The sequence below is a fragment of the Bubalus bubalis genome, chromosome 13 (genome assembly GCF_019923935.1).
Source record: "Bubalus bubalis isolate 160015118507 breed Murrah chromosome 13, NDDB_SH_1, whole genome shotgun sequence".
Classification (NCBI taxonomy): domain Eukaryota; kingdom Metazoa; phylum Chordata; class Mammalia; order Artiodactyla; family Bovidae; genus Bubalus; species Bubalus bubalis.
In genome coordinates, this window is record NC_059169.1 from 16306096 (window position 1) to 16330278 (window position 24183).

The 24183-nt window shown below is 38.3% G+C and overlaps 1 protein-coding gene across 2 annotated transcripts in view; it reads left to right on the forward strand.

Moving 5' to 3' along the window:
* The window catches only part of LOC102392665 (ATP-binding cassette sub-family C member 4), a 428577-nt gene that overhangs the window by 147548 nt on the left and 256846 nt on the right, over positions 1 to 24183 (forward strand). The window contains exons 27-29 of one of the 2 annotated variants that reach the window (XM_045162432.1): positions 11372 to 11461; positions 20328 to 20500; positions 20943 to 21048. In XM_045162432.1, the coding sequence (XP_045018367.1) occupies positions 11372 to 11461; positions 20328 to 20500; positions 20943 to 21048 (369 nt within the window). The remainder of the gene's footprint in view (positions 1 to 11371; positions 11462 to 20327; positions 20501 to 20942; positions 21049 to 24183) is intronic. The other variant, XM_045162433.1, reaches the window with a different exon arrangement.

Genomic DNA, 24183 nt, shown 5'->3' on the forward strand with positions numbered 1-24183 from the left:
GGATACATTATTGTTATATAATCCTAAGGAATGTGGAGAAAGAAAAAAAAGTTTGTCCTTTCTTCCTCCTTGAGAATTCCAGACCCCTCTCTCCTTGGGGACCCCTAGACTCCCTATCAACCTGCCTAGGAAATGACTCTCTCAATTTGCTTTTCTTTTTTTTTTTCCAAATTACATCAAAGGGTTGATCCTTTTTTCCCCAATAGAGCACAGTTTTAACATCAGGTATTTTCAACAGACATTTTCATCGGACACATGTTTTGTTTCTTTGTTCATTTGTTAGTTTTGTGTGCATGTGATTTAATAAGTTACTGAGATAGATTTCTGGACTCAGTCTTCCTCAGTTTCCACAATTTTATTCACTGATAACCACATAATTCTGAGAACAAAAGGATAAATGGTTTGTTTAGCACTGGAGAGGTTCCTATAGGGAAACATGACTTTTAAGTGTCTTACAGATGGAATTTTGCTGTGGGAAATGAGGACATCTTTTCAAAGGTGATTATCTTCTTGGAGGACTTTCTGTGAAACTGTTGAGCTTTGAGAATTACAGGGTATATAGATGCTTTGGGGAGACTTTGACAATTCATCCATTAGTAAATAATTTTCACCAGGGAGGCAGTACAGAATAGTGAGGTAGAGCAGGTGACTGAGAAATCTGTCTCTATGTACCTCAGTTTTCTCTGTCTTACAAGGTAACAAACAGTACCGACCCCTTGAGCTGTTGTGAGGACAAAATAGGTCACTAAGTGTGCAGTGCTTCATGTAGACCCAGATATGACTACCGTGATAGTGGAGCATTGAATTGGCCATTATCCAGTCTTTTCCTGGACTCTGATTCTATTTTCTTTTCTTCTGCTTCTTAAAGAAGTATAACTTTCAGAGAGTGTTTTGGAGACTCGATTCATATGCACAGTAGACACTCATGTCATTCCTTGTGGTTCATTCACTCAACATCATTTGGTGAATATTTACTGAGACATTACTATCCTTCAGGTATATAGCCAAAGGCAACCTAGATCCTGTATCCTCATCTTCCATCCTGCCCTCTCCTTTGACAGACTTACTGCTTTTTAAAAAAGGAATTTGAATTTATTTTATATACTTGATAATCATCTGCCCATCAAAGGAAACTCAGATAAATACACTCATGAGATGAAAAACAGAGAGGAGATGAGACAAAATGATCCAGGTATTTGTGCTTTCTGGAATGTGGGTTTAATGTGCCCTGAAATGCCTGTGTATTAGGAAGCATCTCAACATGGCACCCAAAGGGAAGGAGAACGTGGGCTTGGATCTTACAACTGAGTACAGCTGTTGCTATACCCATGGCCTCTAAAATACCTGGAATTACTCTAAGTACTCTTGTTTTTCTAATTAATTTGTTAGATAATTACTTTACAATACTCTTTTGGTTTCTGCCATATATCGACATGGATCAGCCATAGGTATACATATGTCCCCTCCCTCTAGAACCTCCTTCCCACCTCCCACTTCCCACCTCATTCCACCCTTCTAGGTTATCACAGAGCACTGGATTTGAGCTCCCTGCTCATACAGCAAATTTCCACTGGCTATCTAATTTTACATATGGTAATGTGTATGTCTAAGTACTTTTGAAACCAAGATACAGCTTTACAGACTACAGTGAAATGCCACCTCACACCCTTTAAGACATCTACTATCAAATAGAAAAATGAAAGAGAGAAAGAAAGAAAATAGATTGGCAGTATTGGCAAGGATGTAGAGAAATTAGAATCCTTGTTCATTGCTGGTAGGAATGTAAGATAGTACAGCCACTGTGGAAAACAAGTAGTCATTTTTCAAAAAAGTTAAAGATAGAATTATTATATGATCTAGGAATTCTACTTTAGAGTATAAACCCAAAAGAAGTGAAAGAAAGATCTTGAAGTGATGCCTGTACTTGCATGTTCATCGCAGCATTATTCTCAGTAGCAAAAAGGTGGAGGCACCCAAAGGTCCATTGACAGGTGAATCAATAAACACAATGTGGTGCATATATGTATACAGTGCAGTATTATTCAGCCTTAGAAAGGAAGGAAGTTCTGACTTGTGCTACGGCACAGATGAACCTTGTGGAAATTAAGCTAAGTAAAACAAGCCAATCACAAAGGACAAATACTGTATGATTCTACTAATATGAGCTACCTAGAGTAGTAAACACATGGAGACAGGAAGTAGAATGGTGGGTGCCAGGAGCTGCTGGGAGTGGGGAGTTGTTTAGTGGGTAGAGTTTCAGTTCTGCAAGATGAAAGAAGTTCTGTGGCTAGAAGGTAGAGATGTACAATAATGTGAATGTATTTAATACCACTGAACTGTGTACTTACAAATGGTTAAGCTAGTAAATTTCATGTGTATTTTACTACAATTAAAAATTTTTTTTCAAAGATATCCCTTTCAGGAAAAATGGGAAGAACTTTTTAGCATGTCCAGTCTCCATATTTCAAGATTCCCTCTGGTTATTTAATTATGACTTGTGGTTACAGTAGAAAATAAATGAGCTTAGATTCCCAGGTTTTACATTTTGATCATACTCATCTCTGAATTGAGATTAGTTAACAGAAATAAAGGGCATGTCTGTAAAATCCTTTTATAACCTTGGATGCTAGGCTTTAGAAACATGCCCTGCATTATTTTTAAAGCTTCTTAATAAGAAAAAGTTGTATGCCTGTGTACATAAAATAACTCTATAAATAAAGAAATAATGTTAGAAGATCCTTGGCTCTGCCAATAATGTTTGGAAGCACATCTGAGCAAAGAGTAAACATACCTTTGCATCAACATGGTTTGGTTCTGTTCTGTTCTGTTGATTTCCACCCTTCCTTTGAGCATGTTCAATGTACACACTCCAGAGAGCATCTTTACAAAATAGTGCCAAGCTTTGTATACATGTAGATTCCTCTCTCTATACCTTTGTCTCCAAGGTACAATATTGGTTGATAAAAGAGGGAGTATCTGTAGAGAACTTGTAATGTGCAGACCTTCCCAGGAAAGCATTCCAGAGACAGCAAGGCATAGAATGTTTGTGTAGACCGAGTGTCAACATGACCCAACAATTGTATTTGTACTCTGCCTCAAAGGACTGTGGGGCCTTGATGTCATCGCTCAGCTTCCAGACTTCAGTGTCTTCATCCTTAAACCAGGTCTGGGAATCATTGCCACACAAATTTGTTGTGAAGATATAACTGGGCTTCCCAAGTGGTGCTAGTGGTAAAAGACCTGCCTGCCAATGCAGGAGACATAAGAGATGCAGGTTCAATCCCTGGGTCAGGAAGATCCACTGGAGGAGGGCATGGCAACTCACTCCAGTATTCTTCCCTGGAGAATCCCATGGACAGAGGGGTGTGGTGAGCCACAATCCATGGGGTCGTAAAGAGTCTTACATGACTGAAGAGACTTACCACACACAACTGGGTGAGATAAGGTTTGTGCCTTATGAACAATTCCCAAGAACCAGACATGGTTCTTGGGAATTCTCAGTCATCAGGAACTGTTATTCTTAATGATTGGGTTACTGGCCTTTGGATCTTATTTCTGCTTAATAAAAAGAGTGACACCTTCTGGAATGACTTTATTCTTTAATTTCTGCTTATGTGTTCTTGGTCCTTGGTGATTTTCTTTATATATATTGTTTACAATATAAACTAAATTGTTCATATAAATATAAATAGTAGAGCAAATAAACAAAAATAAAAAAAAAAAACACAATAGGAATTTGGGGAAAAGTGTAACAGAGACATGTATCTAACGTTTCCACCAAAAACAAGAAGAGAGAATAACACTTTTTTGTACTTTGATTTCATGTTCCCCACCCAGCAGCTTCTTTCCTGACGATGACCTTGTACACTTACTTACCAGTCTGCCACCAAGATCTCTGGCCTTTTTTCTCAGCCTTCCCCACACTCTTGGCTTTTTTCTTCCTCTCCTTGAGGACAGGGCCTGTATCTCTTCTTTCTTCTCTCATGCTTGTTACAGCCCCTGACAAGTTACACAAGTACTGATAATAATTCCTAACATTTGTGAAATCATTAACACATTTTAGCCCCTTATTTGACCATTTCCTGCTTAATCCTCACATTTCTGTTGTTATCCTTACCTGACAGATTTAAAAACTGAGGCACTGGGAGCTTGTCCCACTAATCAAGTAAGGGGCAGAGCCAGGAGCCAAATTTCGTGTGTGGCTGATTGTTTTTTTCGCAGTGTTTCAATTGTATAGCAAAATAATAGTGTGTATTTAGGAGAAGGCAATGGCACCCCACTCTAGTACTCTTGCCTGGAAAATCCCATGGACGGAGAAGTCTGGTAGGCTGCAGTTCATGGGATAGCTAAAAGTTGAGCGACTTCACTTTTGCTTTTTCACGACTGAATGACTTCACTTTCACTTTTCACTTTCATGCATTGGAGAAGGAAATGGCGACCCACTTCAGTGTTCTTGCCTGGAGAATCCCAGGGACGGGGGAGCCTGGTGGGCTGCCATCTATGGGGTCGCACAGAGTTGGACAAGACTGAAGTGACTTAGCAGCAGCAGCAGCAGCAGTGTATATTTATTAAGCACAGATTTTTAATTTATCCTTCACCACTCTCCTCTTTGTTAACCATTAGTTGTTTTTTTTTATGCTTTTTAATCTGTTTCTGTGTTGTAAATAAGTTCATTTCTGCCATTTTTTAAGATTCCACATATAAATGATCTCACACAGAGTTGGAAATGACTGAAGCAACTTAGCAGCAGCAGCAGCAGCATATGATATTTGTCTTTCTCTGCCTGACTTATTTTACCTAGTCTCATAATCTCTAGGTTCATCCATGTTGCTACAGATGGCATTATTTCATTCTTTTTATGGCTGAATAATAATCCTGTGTGTGTGTGTGTGTGTGTGTGTGTGTGTATACATCATATCTTTATCCACTCATCTGTCCATGAACATATCTTGGCTATTATAAGTAGTACTGTTGCGAATACTGGGGTGCATGTATCTTTTTGAATTAAGGTTTTTATGTTTTCCAGATACTTGCTGAGGAGTGGAATTTCTGGATCACACAGTAACTCTTTTTCAGCTTTTAAGGAACCTCCATACTCTTTTCCATAACAGCTGTACCGATTTACATTACCACCAACAGTGGTAGGAGGGTCCCCTTTCCTTCACACCCTCTCCAGCATTTATTATTTGTAGACTATTTAATGATGATCATTCTAACCAGTGTGAGGTGATACCTCATTGTAGTTTTAATCTGTATTTGTAGACTATTTAATTATTTAATTATTAAATAGTAGACTAATAATTATTTGTAGACTATTTAATGATGATCATTCTAACCAGTGTGAGATGATACATCATTGTAGTTCTAATCTGTATTTCTCTAGCAATTAGTGATGTTGAGTATCTTTTCATGGGCCTATTGACCATCTGTATGTCTTCTTTGGAGAAATGTCTATTTAGGTCTTCTTCCAATTTTTTGATAAGGTTGTTTGTTCTTTTGATATTGAGGTGTATAAGCTGTTATATATACAGAAATAGGCTGCAATTATATAGACTAGAAACAAAGTACCAGAAAGAGAAATAATGGAAACAATCCCATTGACATCACATCAAAGGAAAAAAAAATCTAGAAATAAATCTACCTAAGGAGGCAAAAGATGTTTAGCCCAAAACCTGTAAAACACTGATGAGAGTAATTGAAGATGATACAAACAAAAGAAAATATATTCTGTGTTCTTGGATTGAAAGAATCAATATTGTTAAAAATAACCATACTATCCAAGACAATTTACAGATTCAATGCAATCTCTATCAGATTACTGGTGGCATTTTTCACAAAACTAGAACAAAATTATTATTTTTTTTAATTTGCATGGAAACAGAAAATACCCCAAACAGTCAAAACAATCTTGAGAGAGAAGAATGAATCTGGAGGAATCACAGTCCCTGACTTTAGGTTATATTGCAAAGTTACAGTAATGGTAAACTATGTTGCTGTCACAGAAACCAGACACATAGATTAATGGGACAGGATAGAAAACCCAGAAATAAACCCACACACTTATGGTCAATTAACTTAAGACAAAAGAGGTAAGAATATGTAATGAAGAAAAGACAGTCTGTTCAATAAATAGTATGGAGAAATCTGCACAGTTGAGTTCAGTTCAGTCGCTCAGTCATGTCCTACTCTTTGCAACCCCATGGACTGTAGCACACCAGTCTTCCCTGTCCATAACCAATTCTTGTAGTTTACTCAAACTCATGTCCATTGAGTTGGTGATGCCATCCAACCATCTCATCCTCTGTCGTCCCCTTCTCTTCCCGCCTTCAATTTTTCCCAGCATCAGGGTCTTTTCAGCTGAGTCAGTTCTTCACATCAGGTGGTCAAATTATTGGAGCTTCAGCATCAGTCCTTCCAATGAATATTCAGAACTGATTTCCTTTAGGATGGACTGGTTGGATCTCCTTGCAGTCCAAGGGACTCTCAAGAGTCTTCTCCAACACCACAGTTCAAAAGCATCAATTCTTTGGCGCTCAGCTTTCTTTATATTCCAACTCTTATATCCATACATGACTCCTGGAAAAACCATAGCCTTGACTAGATGGACCTTTGCTGGCAAAGTAATGGCTCTGCTTTTTAATATGCTATCTAGGTTGGTCATAACTTTTCTTCCAAGGAGTAAACGTCTTTTAATTTCATGGCTGCAATCACCATCTGCAGTGATTTTGGAGCCAAAAAATATCAAGTCTGCCACTGTTTCCACTGTTTCCCCATCTATTTGCCATGAACTGATGGCACTGGATGCCATGATCTTAGTTTTCTGAATGTTGTGCTTTAAGCCAACTCTTTCACTCTCCTCTTTCACTTTCATCAAGAGGCTCTTCAGTTCTTCTTCACTTTCTGCCATAAGCATGGTGTCATCTGCATATCTGAGGTGACTGATATTTCTCCCGGCAATCTTGATTCCTTCTTGTGCTTCATCCAACCCAGCATTTCTCATGATGTAGTCTGCATATAAGTTAAATAAGCAGGGTGACAATATATAGCCTTGACATACTCCTTTCCCAATTTGGAACCAGTCCATTGTTCCACATCAAGTTCTAACTGTTGCTTTATGACCTGCATACAGATTCCTCAAGAGGCAGGTCAGGTGGTGTGCTATTCCCATATCTTTCAGAATTCTCCACAGTTTGTGGTGATCCACACAGTCAAAGGCCTTGGCATAGTCAATATAGCATAAATAGATGTTTTTCTGGCACTCTCTTGCTTTTTCAATGATCCAGCGGATGTTGGCAATTTTATTTCTTGTTCCTCTGCCTTTTCTAAGTCCAGTTTGAACATCTGTAACTTCATGCTTCATGTACTGTTGAAGCCTGGCTTTAAGAATTTTGAGCATTACTTTGCTAGCATGTGAGATGAGTGCAATTGTGCAGTAGTTTGAGCATTCTTTGTCATTGCCTTTCTTTGGGATTGGAAATCTGCACAGCTACATGTAAAAGAATGAAATTTGAATGTTCTCTAATGCCATATACAAAAATAAAGTCAAGATGAATTAATGACCCAAAGACCTGTAAGATAAGATATTTTGTCAGACAAGATCCTAGAAGAAAAATTAAGCAGAATAATTGTTGACATAAATCACAGCAATATTTTCTTGGATCTGTCCCCTAAAATAATGGAAACAAAAATAAACAAATGGGACCTAATTAAACATAAAAGCTTTGTACCACAAAGGAAATTACTAAAAAAAAAACCCTGAAAAGACAACCTATGGAATTGAAGAAAATATTTACAAATGATACAAATATTAATTTCTAAAATATATTAACAGGATTCAAATTAAAAAGATTCTCAACTCCAGAGCCTGAGCAGTGAATTGCTTTGCTTGTGACTTCAACTGGCTGTTGACTGTGTTCCATGAAACTGCTTCACATCATTATTTCATGTGTGCATGCACACCACACACACACACACACACACAGGCACAAAAATTTCACAAAACAATATTATTCTTGCTCTGTTCTCTGATATCTTTCATGCTACCGGTTCTATTCTAGTTCATATAAAAGACAAAATGATGGTCACAAGGCACTAAATTGATTTCATGATCCATTGACTACACCTGCAGTTTAACAGAGACTGCTTTTCATTGTCCCCTATTGGGCTGGGCTCCTAGTCCATGTTAGCATCATATAAGGAACTTCACTGTTGTTCCAGATTCTCAGAGCAACCCCACAAGGCTAACCCCAGTTTCCAATAAGCGAACTGAGTCTTAGAAAGATTAATAACTTACACTGGGCCTAATAACTAGTGAACAATAGAATCAGAACTTAGAACTGTCTGATTCCAAACACATTTTTTCAATAAATGTTGTTGTTCAGTTGCTAAGTCATGTCTGACTCTTTGTGACCCCATGAACTGCAGCACGCCAAGCTTCTTTGTCTTTCACTATTTCCTGAAGTCTGCTCAAACTCATGTCCATTAAGTCAATAATGCCATCCAACCATCCCATCCTCTATCACCCCTGTTCTCCTCCTGTCCTCAATATTTCCTAGTATTTTCCAGGGTCTTTTCCAATGAGTCAGCTCTTCCCATCAGGTGGCCAAAGTGTTGGAGCTTCAGCTTCAGCATCAGTCCTTCCAGGGAATATTCAGGGTTGATTTTCTTTAGCATTGACTGGTTTGATCTCCTTGCTGTCCAAGGGACTCTCAAGAGTCTTCTCAAGCACCACAATTTGAAAGCATCAATTCTTTGGCAATGTTGTACTCATGAGATATTTTCCCCATTTTTTCTATGATCCCACTCAAAAGAATTGCCCAAACTATAACAAGAGTGAATAATCATGGAGCAAAGCCATAAGATACTACTCCTACTGCCCTGTCCCTCATTTGGACAGTATCGGTTAAGAAATGTGTTATTCACTTATATGTCATGGTCTAATAAGTGAGAGGAGAAAATACTCAAAATCTTAACCCTCCCCAGCCAAGAGCCCTTTCTCTTTACAGTGTCTTGCTGGCTCAGAGGTGGAGAAAGTCTGTTACTGTGATTATTTGAAGTTACTTGTCTAAGTACGAAAAACTTATGTCTCTCTTTCCCTGCCAAACATGTAGGAAGCAATGATACTTGTGTCTCAATACCTTGATTTAGGGAACCTAGGAAGCTGAGAGCAGACTCTGCAGAGGGGAAGCCCAGTGCTGTCTCTTTGAGTTGCCCCACTTAGGTGAGCCAGGCCCACATCATCTTCCCTGAATCCCTGCTCCCTGTGATCCTGGAAGCAGACAGGATGGTCTGTCTGTCTGTCTCTCTCTCTCTCTCAGAACTGAGGGAGATGTGATAACAGCAAGGACCTGGGTAGGAACCAGAGACAGGGGAGTGGAGATATAGACTGTCAGTCCTGGGGGGAGCTTTCAAAGATGAATACTTCTTAAGAAGGTACTCCTCAATTTCTGTTCAAAATTTCAGAAATAAGCAAAAATGAGATTTCTTCTTACATAATTTCCTTAAACACAACAGGAAGCTGAAGTATGTGTGTTCTTTGTGCTCAGGAACTGAAGTAGTTAAACATGTCCCCCAGAAAGAACACCAATTGAGATTATATTCAGGAAGTAGCCTGCTTACTTGAATGGATCTGGAAAATGGAGGGAAGATGGAGAAGAGAGGAGGAGGAATATTGGGGACCAGCCTCCCCTCCTCGCCTGGCCACATCTTTTATGTAAAACTCATGGAGACAGCTGAAGGATGAGAAATTGCCTGCATGTGGGAATCTTAGTGTTTATAATTACAAAGAGTAACACGTTTTTATAAAAATCTGAAGTAAAATGATGATTATCCCCCTGACAAGAAACACTTACCATTGTTTAGATGGTTGTTTAGTCTTTGATTCTAAATTCAAGAGTTTTAAGGGAGACCTTAAATTGGTCTTGGGATTTTTCAGTTCAGTTCAGTACTCATTCTGAAATATCCTATGACTAGTGACTTTCAGTGCTTTGGAGGCATATGGGCCACTTAATCAACTTTGTGTGAATAAATCTCCCTTTATAATGTCTTTTTAATTGTGGGTTTTGTTCAGGGATACATCTTTTTTGGTGGCAGACCCTGAGTTTTCTGCATTCATTTCTCTCTGACCAGACTTAAAACTGAGACAATATTGAAGGAAGGTTCAGAAGGCTTCCTGACTATCATTCTTCCTCATGATTAGGGAAAAGAAATGTCTGTCTTCATCTTTCTTCTCAGGCTTTTGTGAAATGATGAGGAAAGTCCAGCCCCAAGTCTGCGCAGGATTTATTTTTTTTATTTTTATTTTTTTTTCTGCGCAGGATTTAAACATGGTGATTCTGAGCAGTTCCGGGCATTTGTGGAAGAGTCAGGTCTCCTCTTGTTCCCACACGTGTGCATCCCCTTGTTTTGCACTCTTCACTGAAAGGAGCCAATTGGCCTCTTGACTGCTGCTCATCTTCTTGTGACATGGCTTACTAGAATCTTCTAGAAGAAAATGTAAATGACCTACATTAGCTTATGTAGAAGATTTTTTCTTGAAACTCAGAAGGAGGCATATATTTCCAGTAATTTTCTTGTGGCTTCTCCAGAAGTAAAACAGGAAAAGCTAGTTAAATAATTTCATTATGGCTCACGTCACAGTGGGTTTCAGGTCCTCCTGGACTTGCCGTTAATAATGAGGTCTTGTGAGGCAGGTGATACTGACGCACATGTAAGAGAACGTGGGGATCACCTGGTGCAGAATTAGAGGTGATCTCTCCATGGACAGAGAAGCTTCAGGCTCCAGGAGCTGATGTTCCCCTTGAATGTGTGGGGATATTCATTTCACACATATGGAGAGATTCCAGGTCCTAGAAGACAGTCTGACCAATGGAGAAAATACCTTAGTTTATTCTTCAGTGCCAATGTGTAAATATTAGTAGTTTACTTTGAGGCACAAACTTCTACTAATCATGCTCTTGGTATGTCCCTGTCACACCACGATTGACAGTTAATTTATGTAGATCTTGATGTTAAGTTTCTCATGTAATTATTTCCTCAGTTTGTGTGTGTATTTAAGCAGATATTTATTACTGAGATGGAATTTTTTAAAAAAAATCAAATCTTTCTTTGTTTTCATTTTTTTTCTTAAGATGAAAAAACGTCAACACTTTCTTCTGTTAGTGTTCAATAGTCCAGAAGATATTTTGTAGAACACTTTGTACAATAGAAAATTATTTTAGAGATACTGTTTTGTAAACATACACTTGCAACTTTATTATTAATAATTAATTAATTTAGATGTTTTGTATTTTAATTTTGATATTCTGTACACATTGGAATAAAATGAAAAAAGAGGTTACAGTAATAACGTTCACTATTTTGGACTATTTAGGAACCTGTTTTATTCACTGGAACAATGAGGAAAAATCTGGATCCCTTTAACGAGCATATGGATGAAGAACTGTGGAATGCCTTAGAAGAGGTAATTTATTAATAGTAACTGTAATTAACTTGTTAGCATCTGTATCTGTGTGTTTTCACTTAGAGCATTGCAGATAATTAAGGGGAGTGTATTAGTTTCACTGGCTTCATTTACCTCCTAGGAAAACACTGATGACATGTATGCACTTAAAATGTGTGTATTGATGATGATGAAAATCAACAATATAATGCAACATGTTTTCATTTTAGCTTTTTCCCTGAAATCCTGAACAAATTAAATCTTTTCCTTAGCAGAGTACTCAATTAGATGTTAAAACTGGGATTAAATTCTACTAGTGACTTAGTGCGGAGAAAGCAATGGCACCCCACTCCAGTACTCTTGCCTAGAAAATCCCATGGATGGACGAATCTGGTAGGCTGCAGTCCATGGGGTCGCTAAGAGTCGGACGCGACTGAGCGACTTCACTTTCATTTTTCACTTTCATGCATTGGAGAAGGAAATGGCAACCCACTCCATTATTCTTGCCTGAGGAATCCCAGGGACGGGGGAGCCTGGTGGGCTGCTGTCCATGGGGTCACACAGAGCTGGACATGACTGAAGTGACTTGGCAGCGGCAGCAGCAGCAGTGACTTAGTGAATTAAAATTACTGCATTACACTCCAATATTAATTGTATTCCTCTGGTCTTAGGGAACATCTACTAAGTAGAGACAATAGTTGTTTTTCCTTATTAACTAAAACATGTAAACAAAATCATACCAATAATATGTAGAGGTATCATAGGAAAGTGTTTAGAAAGGTAAATTATATAGTTGGAATTGATAATGATTATTTATTGGCAATTATATCATTTTAATGGTGTAGCATTAATTCAGGTAACAGAACCCTGGAACATCTGCTCAGAAATAAAAAACAACACAGAACAGATGGAGGGATATACCATGTTCTTGGATTGGAAGAAACAATATTGTGAAAATGACTATACTACCCAAAGAATCTACAGATTCAGTACAATGCCTGTCAGATTCCCAATGGCATTTTTCATAGAATTAGAGCCAAAAATTTTAGTTTTAATGGAAACACAAAAGACTCAAAGTAGCCAAAGCAGTCTTAAGAAATAAAAACAAAGCTGAAGAAATTAGATTCCCTGACTTCAGAATATATTATTGAGTTGGCCGAAAAGTTTGTTACATAAGATTTTATGGAAAAATTTAAATTAACTTTTTGGCCAGTTCAATACAAAGCTAGAGTAATCAGATTGGTATGGCACTGGCACAAAAACAGAAATATAGATCAATGGAACAGGATAGAAAGCTCAGAGATGAACTCACACACCTGTGGTCAACTAATCTATGACAAAGTAGGCAGGAATATACAATGGAGAAAAGGTGGTCTCTTCAGTAAGTGGTGCTGGGAAAACTGGACAGCTAGGTGTAAAAGAATAAAATTAGAACACTCCCTAATACCGTATACAAAAATAAACTTAAAATGGGTTAAAAACCTAAATGTAAGACCAGATACTATGAAACTCTTTGAGAAAAACACAGGGAAAAACACACTCTACATAAATAACTACTAAATATTTGATTGATCTTTTCATTTCAGAGACATTGGCATATTGCTTTAATCTTTTTGTTTGTTTGTTTGTTTTTGTTACAAAAATCTGAGAGATTGATTGTTCACATTGGTTTGAATTGGTGTGGTTGTCATTTACTGTTACCCTTTCAGGGAAGCTCTGAAATCTGTAATATACAGATGAGCCTTGACTATGAGCAGGCAGATTTAGAGATATGACCATTTCCAGCCAGTAATTCTGGTTTCTGAAGGATGTCACCACTGAGTCTATACGCACCCACCCTGCTTTTCAGCAGCATGTGGATTTTGTTTTCTTAAATTGGGTCAATTGCTTCACCTTCTCCTCCTGAAAAGCAGTGCACCTCTGATTTCATTTAAGTTTGTGAGTCTTTTACAGTAAAATTCTACAAGAGAAGAGGTGTGTAGAGGTGTTAACCATTAAATGTAAAGAACAACAGGATGATCCACTACTCTTGAATTCACAGGGCAAATTTAATGGTGAAATTGGGACACATCTTAAAAAAGTAACTGGAAGTACTGGTAAATTATTTTTTTTATTTGTTTCCCAGATTGAGATTTTTTTTCACAAATTCTCACGTAGCATTACTCTAGAATTTTAGAACATATTGTTTTATGAACAGAGAGGCAATGTTAATCTAAATTATAAAAATGCTGGAGTAGTAGATAATAGTAAGATCTATTTCTATTTAAACTACATTTGGGACGACCCAGAGGGATGGAATGGGGAGGGAGGAGGGAGGAGGGTTCAGGATGGGGAACACATGTAAACCTGTGGCGGATTCATTTTGATATTTGGCAAATCTAATACAGTTATGTAAAGTTTAAAAATAAAATAAAATTAAAAAAAAAAATAAAATAAAATCAAAAAAAAAAAAAAAATAAAGAAACATGAGCTTATTTCATGAAGTGAAGTATGTGTTTTCCATGTATTGCTTCTGGAATTAACTCTGTTAACTTTGATGATACCACTTAAAGAAATCATCCCATCATTATGTTTCTCTAGGAATTGATTGCATATGACTGTTTTAAAGTAAACTTACCAAATCTTTCATTGAAAAACATACAAATGTGATAAAGAAGTAATTCCAAGAGAATCTGAATAAAGGGGTGATTTATCACTCTAAGTTATTGTTGTTCAGTTGCTAAGTCAGGTCCAACTGTGACCGCATGGAGTACAGCGTGCCAGGCTTCCCTGTTCCTCACCATCTCCTGGATTTTGCCCAAGTTCATGTCCATTGAATTGATGATGCCATCCAACCATCTCATCCTCTGTCTCCCTCTTCTCCTTCTGCCTTTAATCTTTCACAGCATCAGGGTCTTTTCCAATGAGTCAACTGTTTGCATCAGGTGGCCAAAGTATTGAAGCTTCAGCTTCAGCATCAGTCCTTCCAAAGAATATTCAGGACTGATTTCCTCTAAGATTGATGAATTTGATCTCCTTGTTTTCCAAGGGACTCTCAATAGTGTTCTCCAGTACCACAGTTCAAAAGCATCGATTCTTCAGCACACTGTTATTGTCCAGCTCTTGCATCTGTACATGACTACTGGAAAGACCATAGGTTTGATTATATGGACCTTTGTCAGCAAAATGATATCTTTGCTTTTTTAACACACTGTCTAGTTTTGTCATAGCTTTCCTGCCCAGAAGCAATCATCTTCTAATTTCAAGGCTATAGTCACCATCTGCACTGACTTAAGAGTCCAAGAAGAGGAAATCTATCACTGCTTCTAAATTTCCCCCTTCTATTTGCCATGAAATGGTGGGACTAGATGCCACGATCTTAGTTTTCTGAATGTTGATTTTAATCTGGCTTTTTCATTCTCCTCCTTCACCTTCATCAAGTGGTATCATTAAATCAATGAAGTCAGTTTTTAAGTAAACCAAAAACCCTAGTTATTAATTTGTAAATGATGCCTAACTGGATGTGAATCCAAACTTACAGAGTTAACCTGAGAATGAGTAGGAGGGAACCACTATGTTTTCCTCTTTATGAACTTCAGTTAAAAGGAAAAGATGGCTTAAAAAAAATTTTTTTAAGTCCTCTAGTTCTGTTTCCTCCTTCTTCCTTGGCAGAGATGGACATTCACAAGGAAGACAGTCCTACGGATGCTGCCTGTCTCATCTTGGTTATTTTTCAAAATATGCTGAAAATACTTTTTTCATGTACTGAACACTTGCTAACTTACTGTAAACTGATGAAAGTTCATCAGAAGTTAGTGCTGATAAGGATGCTAAAAAGGAAAGGCAGCTCCAAAAATATAACATGAGTAGTGCCCAAGGATGAAGCATTTTATCACTCAGAAGTTAAAAGATCACAGTATATAAAACTCTGGAAATGAATCATTGATATGTTGCTTCTGTTAAAAAATAAAACAAAACATCTTACATACTGAGATTTGGAATTAAAAATATAGTATGGGGTTTTCCCCAGTTGCTCAGTGATAAAGAGTGTGCCTTCAAAGGAGAAGTGGGATCTATCCCTGAGTTGTGAATATTCCCTGGAGGAGGAAATGGTAATCCACTCCAGTATTCTTGCCTGGGAAATCCCATGGACAGAGGAACCTGGCAGGCTACAGTCCATAAGGTCCATGACTTAGCAACTAAATAATGACAACAATGTCATGTCAAAACTGGGAAGAAATCATACATTTAAATGTCTGACATTGATAGTGTCTCTGTTAGGAAACAAGCGTGTCTCATCACACAGGAAACCAAAATACAGAAACCTGGGCATCAGCAGCCTGTGCATCAGGAATCACGTGGTTCAGTCCTTGTGGTGGAGACAGGTCACATGTCCATTTCCCTGGGCCTTGTATTAGGTGAACTCTCTTTACTGCTGGCCCTGCTCTAGTGAAAGCTCTTCCCCATCTGTTGATTGCATTTCAGTGCCTCCTTCTGATCCACACCAGATTTTCTTTTTGAAAAGTAAGTAAGTTCCATAAAATTTGGAAACCACTTAACATCTGTGTTCCCCTCCTGTGAGGGGTGTCACAGAGTGCACACAGAGTGCACATAGTGATGATGGAGACAGGGTGCCTTATAAGAATCCAGTTTATTATTTTTCAGTTTTGCTATATTATTTTCCCAAGCTCAAAAACAATCTGAAGTATTCTATACTGAAATGTATAGTTTTAAATAGGTATTATGTGTTCTATTTTCCTTAAATTGTAACTTTTTCAGTGTTTTCCTTTGTTTAAAGTGTAATATGATATCTTGGAGTCAGTTAATTGTTATAAGAATATATCCTTTTTACAATTACACTTAATAAGAAAGCAGTGATAGATATAAATTATTTATCCATTTGAATTTAGTTTCTAATTTACAGAAACAGGTATGTCACACAATTAGAGTCACTTATGTCTTCATTCATTTTGTTGCTGTTTGTCGTTTCTGACTCTTTGCAACCCCATGAACTGTATCCCGCCATGCTCCTCTGTCCACGGGATTTCTCAGTCAAGAATACTGGAGTGGGTTGCAATTTCCTTAGCCAGGGGATCTCACCCAGGATCAAACCTAAGTCTCCTACTTGGCAGGCAGATTCTTTACCACTGAGCCACCAGGGAAGCCTACCTTCATCCAGCCAACAAATATCTACTGAGAGCTTGTTAGGCAATGTTTCGGATTCTGGGGCTGTCATAGTCATAAGGAGACAAAATGTCTGTCCTTCTGGAGCTGAAATTCTCCTGGAGAAGCTGAAAAGCAAGCCAATGCATATGTAACAAAATCTCAGTGCTGATACATGCAAAGGAGAAAACCGAAGCAGAACTTGAGGAGGGGCTAGCCAATAGCATTATTAATAATGGGCAATATATATTGATCTGTTACAAATTCTGCATGTACTGACTCATTTAATATTCTTAACACTGTTAGGAGGTACACACCTTCATAATTATGATATTATAGTCTTACTTAGAGTTTAGGAAGATAAGATAGAGTAGGTTCAGGAACTTACCCAGTTGGCACAGCCAGGTAAGACTTATCTCCAGGCTGCCTGGCTTAAAGTCTCCAATTTATTTTTGTTTAGCTGAAAAAAAAAAAAAAAGTCAACAAAAGAGTCTAAAATGTGGTACTTTGGTGCAATCTCAGAAATGACAGAATAATCTCAGTTCATTTCAAGAGAAACCATTCAGTATCACAGTAATCCAAGTCTATGCCCCAACCACTAATGCCAAAAAACCTGAAGTTGAACAGCTCAATGAAGAGCTCGAAGACTTTCTAGAACTAAAATAAAAAAAGATGTCTTCTTAATCATAGGGGACTGAAATGTGAAAGTAGGAAGTCAAGAGATACCTGGAGTAACAGGCAAGTTTGGCCTTGAAAGACAAAATGAAGCATGGCAAAGGCTAACAGAGTTTTTCTAAGAGAACGTGCTGGTCATAGCAAACACTCTCTTCCAACAACACAGGAGACAACTCTACACATAGACAACACCAGATGGTCAATACTGAAATCGGATTGATTATATTCCTTGCAACCAAAGATGGAAAAGCTCTATACAGTCAGCAAAAACAAGACCAGGAGCTGACAGTTGCTCAGATCATGAACTCCTTATTGCAAAACTCAGGCTTAAATTGAAGAAAGTAGGGAAAACCACACGCTATTCCGATATGACCTAAAACAAATCCCTTACAAATTATACAGTAGAAGTGACAATCAGATTCAAGGGATTAGTTCGACAGACAGAAGTGCCTGAAGATCTATGGACAGAGGTTTGTAACACTCTACAGGAGGTGGTAACAAAACCATCCTCAAGGAAAAGAAATGGAACAAGTCAAAATGGTTGTCTGAGAAGGCCTTACAAGTAGCTGAAGAAAGAAGAGAAGCTAAAGGCAAAGGAGTAAAGGAGATATACCCATCTCAATGCAGAGTTCCAAAGAATAGCACAGAGAGATAAGAAAGCCTTCCTAAGTGATCAATGCAAAAATATAGAGGAAAACAATAGAAAAGGAAAGACCAGAGATCTCTTCAAGAAAACTAGAAATACCAAGAGAGCATTCCTTCAAGGATGGGCACAATAAAGGGCAGAAATAGTATGGACCTAACAGAAGCAGAAGATATTAAGAAGCAGTGGCAAGAATACATGGAAGAACTATTAAAAAAAAAAATCTTAATAACCCAAATAGCTACAATGGTGTGATCACTCACTTAGAGACAGACATCCTGGAACATGAAGTCAAGTGGGCCTTAGAAAGCATCATGATGAAGAAACCTAGTGGAGGTGACATAATTCTAGCTGATATATTTCAAATCCTAAAAGATGATGCTGTGAAAGTGCTGCACTCAATATGCTAGCAAATTTGGAAAACTCAGCAGTGGCCACAGGACTGGAAAAGGTCAGTTTTCATTCCCATCCCAAAGAAAGGCAGTGCCAAAGAATGTTCAAATTACCACACAATTGCATTCATTTCACATGCTAGCAAGGTAATGCTCAAAGTCCTTCACTCTAGGCTTCAACAGTACGTGAACCAAGAACTTCCAAGTATATAAATTGTATTTAGAAAAGCTAGAGGAACCGGAGATCAAATTGTGAACATCCACTGGATCATCGAAAAAGCAACAGAATTCCAGAAAAACATATGCTTCATTGACTACACTACAGCCTTTGACTGTGTGGGTCACAGCAAACTGAGGAAAATTCTTAAAGAGATAGGAATACCAGGCCACCTTACCTGCCTCCTGTGAAACCTGTATGCAGGTCAAGGAGCAACAGTTGGAACCAGACATGGAACAACTGGTTCCAAACAACTGGTTCCAAACAATTTGGACTGCTTCCAAATTGGGAAAGGAGTACATCAAGACTATATATTGTCACCTTGCTTATTTGACTTATATGCAGAGTACATCATGCGAAAAGCTGGGCTGGATGAAGCACAAGCTGGCATCAAGATTGCTGGGAGAAATATTAGTAACATCAGATATGCATCTGACACCACCCTAATCATAGAAAGTGAAGAGGAACTAAAGAGCCTCTTGATAAAAGTGAAAGAGAGGTGTGAAAAAACTGGCTTAAAACTCAACATTCAAGAAACTAAGATCATGCCATCCTGTCTCATCACTTCATTGCAGTAGATGGGGAAACAGTGGAAACAATGACAGACTTTATTTCCAAAATCACTGCAGATGGTGACTGCAGCCATGAAATTAAAAGATGCTTGCTCCTGGGAAGAGGAGCTGTAATAAACCTTGACAGAATATTAAAAAGCAGAGACATCACTTTGCTGACAAAGTCCATGTAGTCAAGCCTATGGTTTTCCCAGTACCAATGTGAGAATTAGATCATAAAGAAGGCTGAGCACTGAAGAACTGATGCTTTTGAACTGTGGTTCTGGAGAAGATTGTTGAGAGTCCCTTAGACAGCAAGGAGATCAAACCAGTCAATCCTAAAGGAAATCAACCCTGAATTTTCCTTGGAAGGACAATGATGAAGCTGAAGCTCCAATACTTTGGCCACCTGATATGAAGAGATGACTCATTGGAAAACACCCTGATCCTAGGAAAGATGGAAGGCAGGTGTTGGATGGCATAACCAATTTAATGGACCTGAGTCTGAGCAAACTCCAAGCAATAGTGAAGAACTGAGAACACTGGTGTGCTGCTGTCCATGGGGTTGCAAAGTGTTGGGCATGACTCAGCAACTGGATGGCAATAACCTGTATCCATATGCTTCAGGAAATAAAATGTTGTATTTTATTTTTCCTGTGTTTTCATTCACTACAATGCATTTATGACACTGAAGAAAATGCATTTGATTGGTCCACTATTTATAGGATTAAACTTGGGAAAGAACCATCATCAGAATGGGCTCCAGGATTACTAATGTATAAGGGGCAGTTTGTCATTGCTTGAACTTGCATATATTAAACTTTAGAAAATAGTAAAGGGCCAATAAGCTTATATCTTCAGAGAACCAGATTTTCTGTAAAATTTTTGGAAGTGTTTCTCTAGTGCACCAATTCCTATGCAAAATATACTTTGGGAAACTTGACTCAACCATAAAGATCCTTTTAACTTTTATGTTTAAATTACATTGGGAGAAATAGCTTCACTTTTTGAGAGACTTCCTTAACTAACCCCTAGGTGGGGTTTCTGGCAGATATCCTGTAATGGGAATGGGGGACACTGAGATCTTTCTGTTCTGACTTGACTCCACCATCTTTCTTAGTGAACACTCATTGGAAGGAGCTCTCCACATCACCTGGCTGTACATGTAAGATACATAAGAAGTCCTGAGGATGTCATAATGTCTAAGAGGGTTGGCTACTTCAGTAGCAGTTTGCTTAGAAAAATGTCATTCTTTCTGTATCCACAGGTGCAACTTAAAGAATCCATCGAAGGTCTTCCTGCTAAAATGAATACTGAATTAGCAGAATCTGGCTTGAACTTGAGTGTTGGTCAGAAACAACTGGTATGCCTTGCCAGGGCTCTTCTCAGGAAGAATCAGATATTGATTCTTGACAAAGCCACATCATATGTGGATCCAAGGTATGGAGCTGAGCCCCAGGAAATCTTGAATCTGACTTGTAAATGTGGTAAATGGAAAACATTTAATGAATCTTCGAAATGTTTCTAAGTGCTCGCTTGGCCTCATGGATATCTGTTTGATAATATTAATTTCAGAAAACAAAGGATAAAACCAAGACATGTTATATGGTGTCAATGTTGTTTTGAGGCATTATAAGAGAGCTGAATTCCTAAATCCAGCTCCTGATAGCTTCAAGCAATTTGGAGGGAAGACTAATTTTCCATCATTTTATGAAAAATAGTAAATTTCTAAGTAGACTTTTTATACTTAGTTTTTTAGGAACAAGACTATATGTTAAAGTATTGATTTTTAAAAACATTGCAAAAATATCATAGGATATTTTTAAGTCTTAAGTCTGGTTTTCCTGTCTTTACTGAATTAAATCAACTTCTTTGTTTCTAGAACTGATGAGTTCATACAAAAAAGAATTCGTGAGAGATTTGCCCAGTGCACTGTGCTGACCATTGCACACAGGTTGAGTACCATTATTGACAGTAAATGGATAATGGTAAGACCATCATCTGTGCAATTTAAGTTGTTTCCATTTATGTTCAATTTTCAATGTATCCTTCCTCGTAAAATTTGATAGGAACCTCCATTAATGCTTCTCTTAATTTCTTCTCTCATTCCTGAAAATTACTCAAGTACTTAACTATACTTTTAGAATATAATATATCCAATAATCTTATACTTTCATATTGAAAGTTTATTTGAGTTGTCATTTCTTTATGATGGCCAACTGTTAAAACATTCCAAACCCAAGTTACAGCTCCATATTTTAGTGGGGTGGAACTCAGTCATTTTCACTGTGTCATAGTTGTTTCAGCATTTCTGGAGTCCCTTATTAAAAAAAAAAAAAAAAAAAAAAGCTCGAATTTACACTGCCAGGAAGTTGATGGCTAAAGTTGTAGAATTTCTCAGCAGTCCATGAGAAGAAACGGCCTAATGAGAAAAACAGTATTTTTTAACTGAAAGGATTTAATATAAGAAATGTGTTACATAGGGATTAGAGGGCTAGAAAAGTGAAACACTGGGGTAATGATTTTAGAAAACAGCTACCATATCCTCGGACAGATCTCCAGACCTGAGAACTAGGAAGAGAGGCCCCGAAGAATTGATGCTCGGACCTCTGAGGAGAGGTCACTGCCTGGTTGCTGGTCACATTTGTGAGGGGGCAGGATGGGGCTGGTTCTCCAGGTGCTAATAGCCGGGAGCTGGAGTCAGGTCCCAGAGCTGAGGTGCCGCTAGTAGCGGAATCAGGTAGCATATTAGCTGTGTTTCCCACCTTCAGTCTCCCTCTAGTGCCCACTTCTGGCAGGACCTAACAAAGGCCACCTGGCAAAAGAGTCTTGCAGTGACTTGCAGAGACCCAGCTTCTGCATCACAGATGAGAGTTTGGAAAGAAAGGCAAATCAGGGATGAGAGACTGACTAAACAACCAGAGAGTCTCTTAACAATAGCTCTGTTCTGTACACATGGCAAGTTCCAGGCTTTGGTCTCTGGATATCTGTCTAGTATATTGCTTCCAGGTTTGGTTGGCTCTTTCTTCTTTAGTAATTTAATATTTCCTTCCTTAGCTTTATTTCTTTCCTCCATCTATTCCTTTTCTCTCTCTTGTTCATTTTATCTCTTTCCTTGTCCTTTCCCTCTGTTGCTTGCTCAGTTTCAATAAATGAGGAATGGGATGTGGCTTTATAACATAAGAAAAGCATTCCTCAAAGGAAAAATTTTGGCAGCAAATAATCTCAGGGAATGCAAAATACTTAAAGGTATTTTGATGGTCCATACAAAACAAGTAATAATCACTAATGAGTGGTCAATAATACCCAGAGTTCCTTATGTCTAAGGATAATAGTACCATCTCTTTTGACTTCTTGGGCAGCTTCTGGAATATCACCTCCTGTCCTTACTTCACATGCATTGTCAGATGGGATCATCAGTGGGGCATTGAGAAGATACCAGGCTGTCAGCACTAAGGCAGTGCCCGTAGCCTCACTCCCCAAGCTGGACGTGCCTCCCTCTGGGGAGGCAGACAACAGGAGTGGGTCATCCCCAACCAAAAGGATACTCTAGGCTCCAAGCAGTGTGTCTGGTCACCTGGACCAGACATCATGGTAGGAAGCAGGCTCTACCTGCGGACTTTCATGAGAAATGGGGTGGCATTCAAGATTGCCCAACAGTGACTCTTCTAGAAATGTTTTGTGTCAGTCATCCTTAGTCCTTCATTTTGTGTTCTTGAATGCTAATTGGAAAAGTACACTTTTTTTTTAATTTATTTTTATTTATTTATTTTTAAATATAAATTTATTTATTTTAATTGGAGGTTAATTACTTTACAATATTGTATTGGTTTTGCCACACATCAACATGAATCCACCACAGGTATACAAGTTTTTACCTGTCACTTTGTTGTTCTTACCTCTCAACACTGTATTTCAAAACTGTCCCGCAATGCACCATTTTTCCATAACAAATAAATGATGCTGTGAAATGTACATGTTTCAAGCCCTTTGTCAGGCTTTAGACATAGCAGCAGAAAGATGGCTCCATCTCCAGCTCAGTTAAGGGTCTGTTCAATTAAATTCTTTGTTCCTAAATGTACCCTGAATATTTATTTTTGGTTTTTGGTATTACAGCATTAATGACATTCATGGTAACAGATTATTGTATTATCTAATTCTTAGACGTACTGTCAGCTTGAAATGTGTGGTTGGTTAGGGAAACTGAAGTAGGCAGAATTTGGAGGACATGTTGCCTGGTCAGTCCTAAAGTGTTGTCACTCAGCACCTGATCTGCAGATGTGAACATCTATACCCTCTCAACCAGTCAGCTTTCTTGATATTATCAAAGTACATTCATTTTTTAAATGCTTTACTTACTGGTTTGTTGTTCAGTCACTCAGTCATGTCCAACTCTTTGCAACCCTATGGACTGCAGCATGCCAGGCTTCCCTGTCTTTTGCTATCTCCCAGAGCTCACTCAAACTCATGTTCATTGAGTCGGTGATCCCATCCAACCATCTCATCCTTCTGTCGTCCCCTTCTCCTTCTCCCAATCTTTCCCATCATCAGGGTCTTTTCCAGTGAGTTGGCTCTTTGTATCAGGTGGCCAAAGTATTGGGGCTTCAGTTGCAGCATCAGTCCTTCCAGTGAATATTCAGGATTGATTTCCTTTGGGATTGACTGGTTTGATCTCCTGCAGTCCAGGAAACTCTCAAGAGTCTTCTCCAGCACCACAGTTCAAAAGCATCAATTCTTAGACTGGCACCCAGGCTTCTTTATGGTCCAACTCTCATATCCATACATGACTTCTGGAAAAACCATAGCTTTGACTATATGCGCCTTTGTCAGCAAAACAATGTCTCTACTTTTTAATACACTGTCTAGGTTTGTCATAACTTTTCTTCCAAGGAGCAAGTGTCTTTTACTCACCAATATCTCCTGATAAGGATGTTATAAATTTCTGTAACCTCAAATTTTTCTCTCTTGGTCAATGTCTATGAACAAACCTTTAAAGTAGTTTCATGAAGCAGTGCACTGCCCGTCCCTCCCCAACTTTCGTTTTGTCTCGCTCTGCTCTCCCTCCTTCCTTTACAGACAAAACCACAATGATGGTCTTTCAGTTCTCCAGATTCAATCTTCAC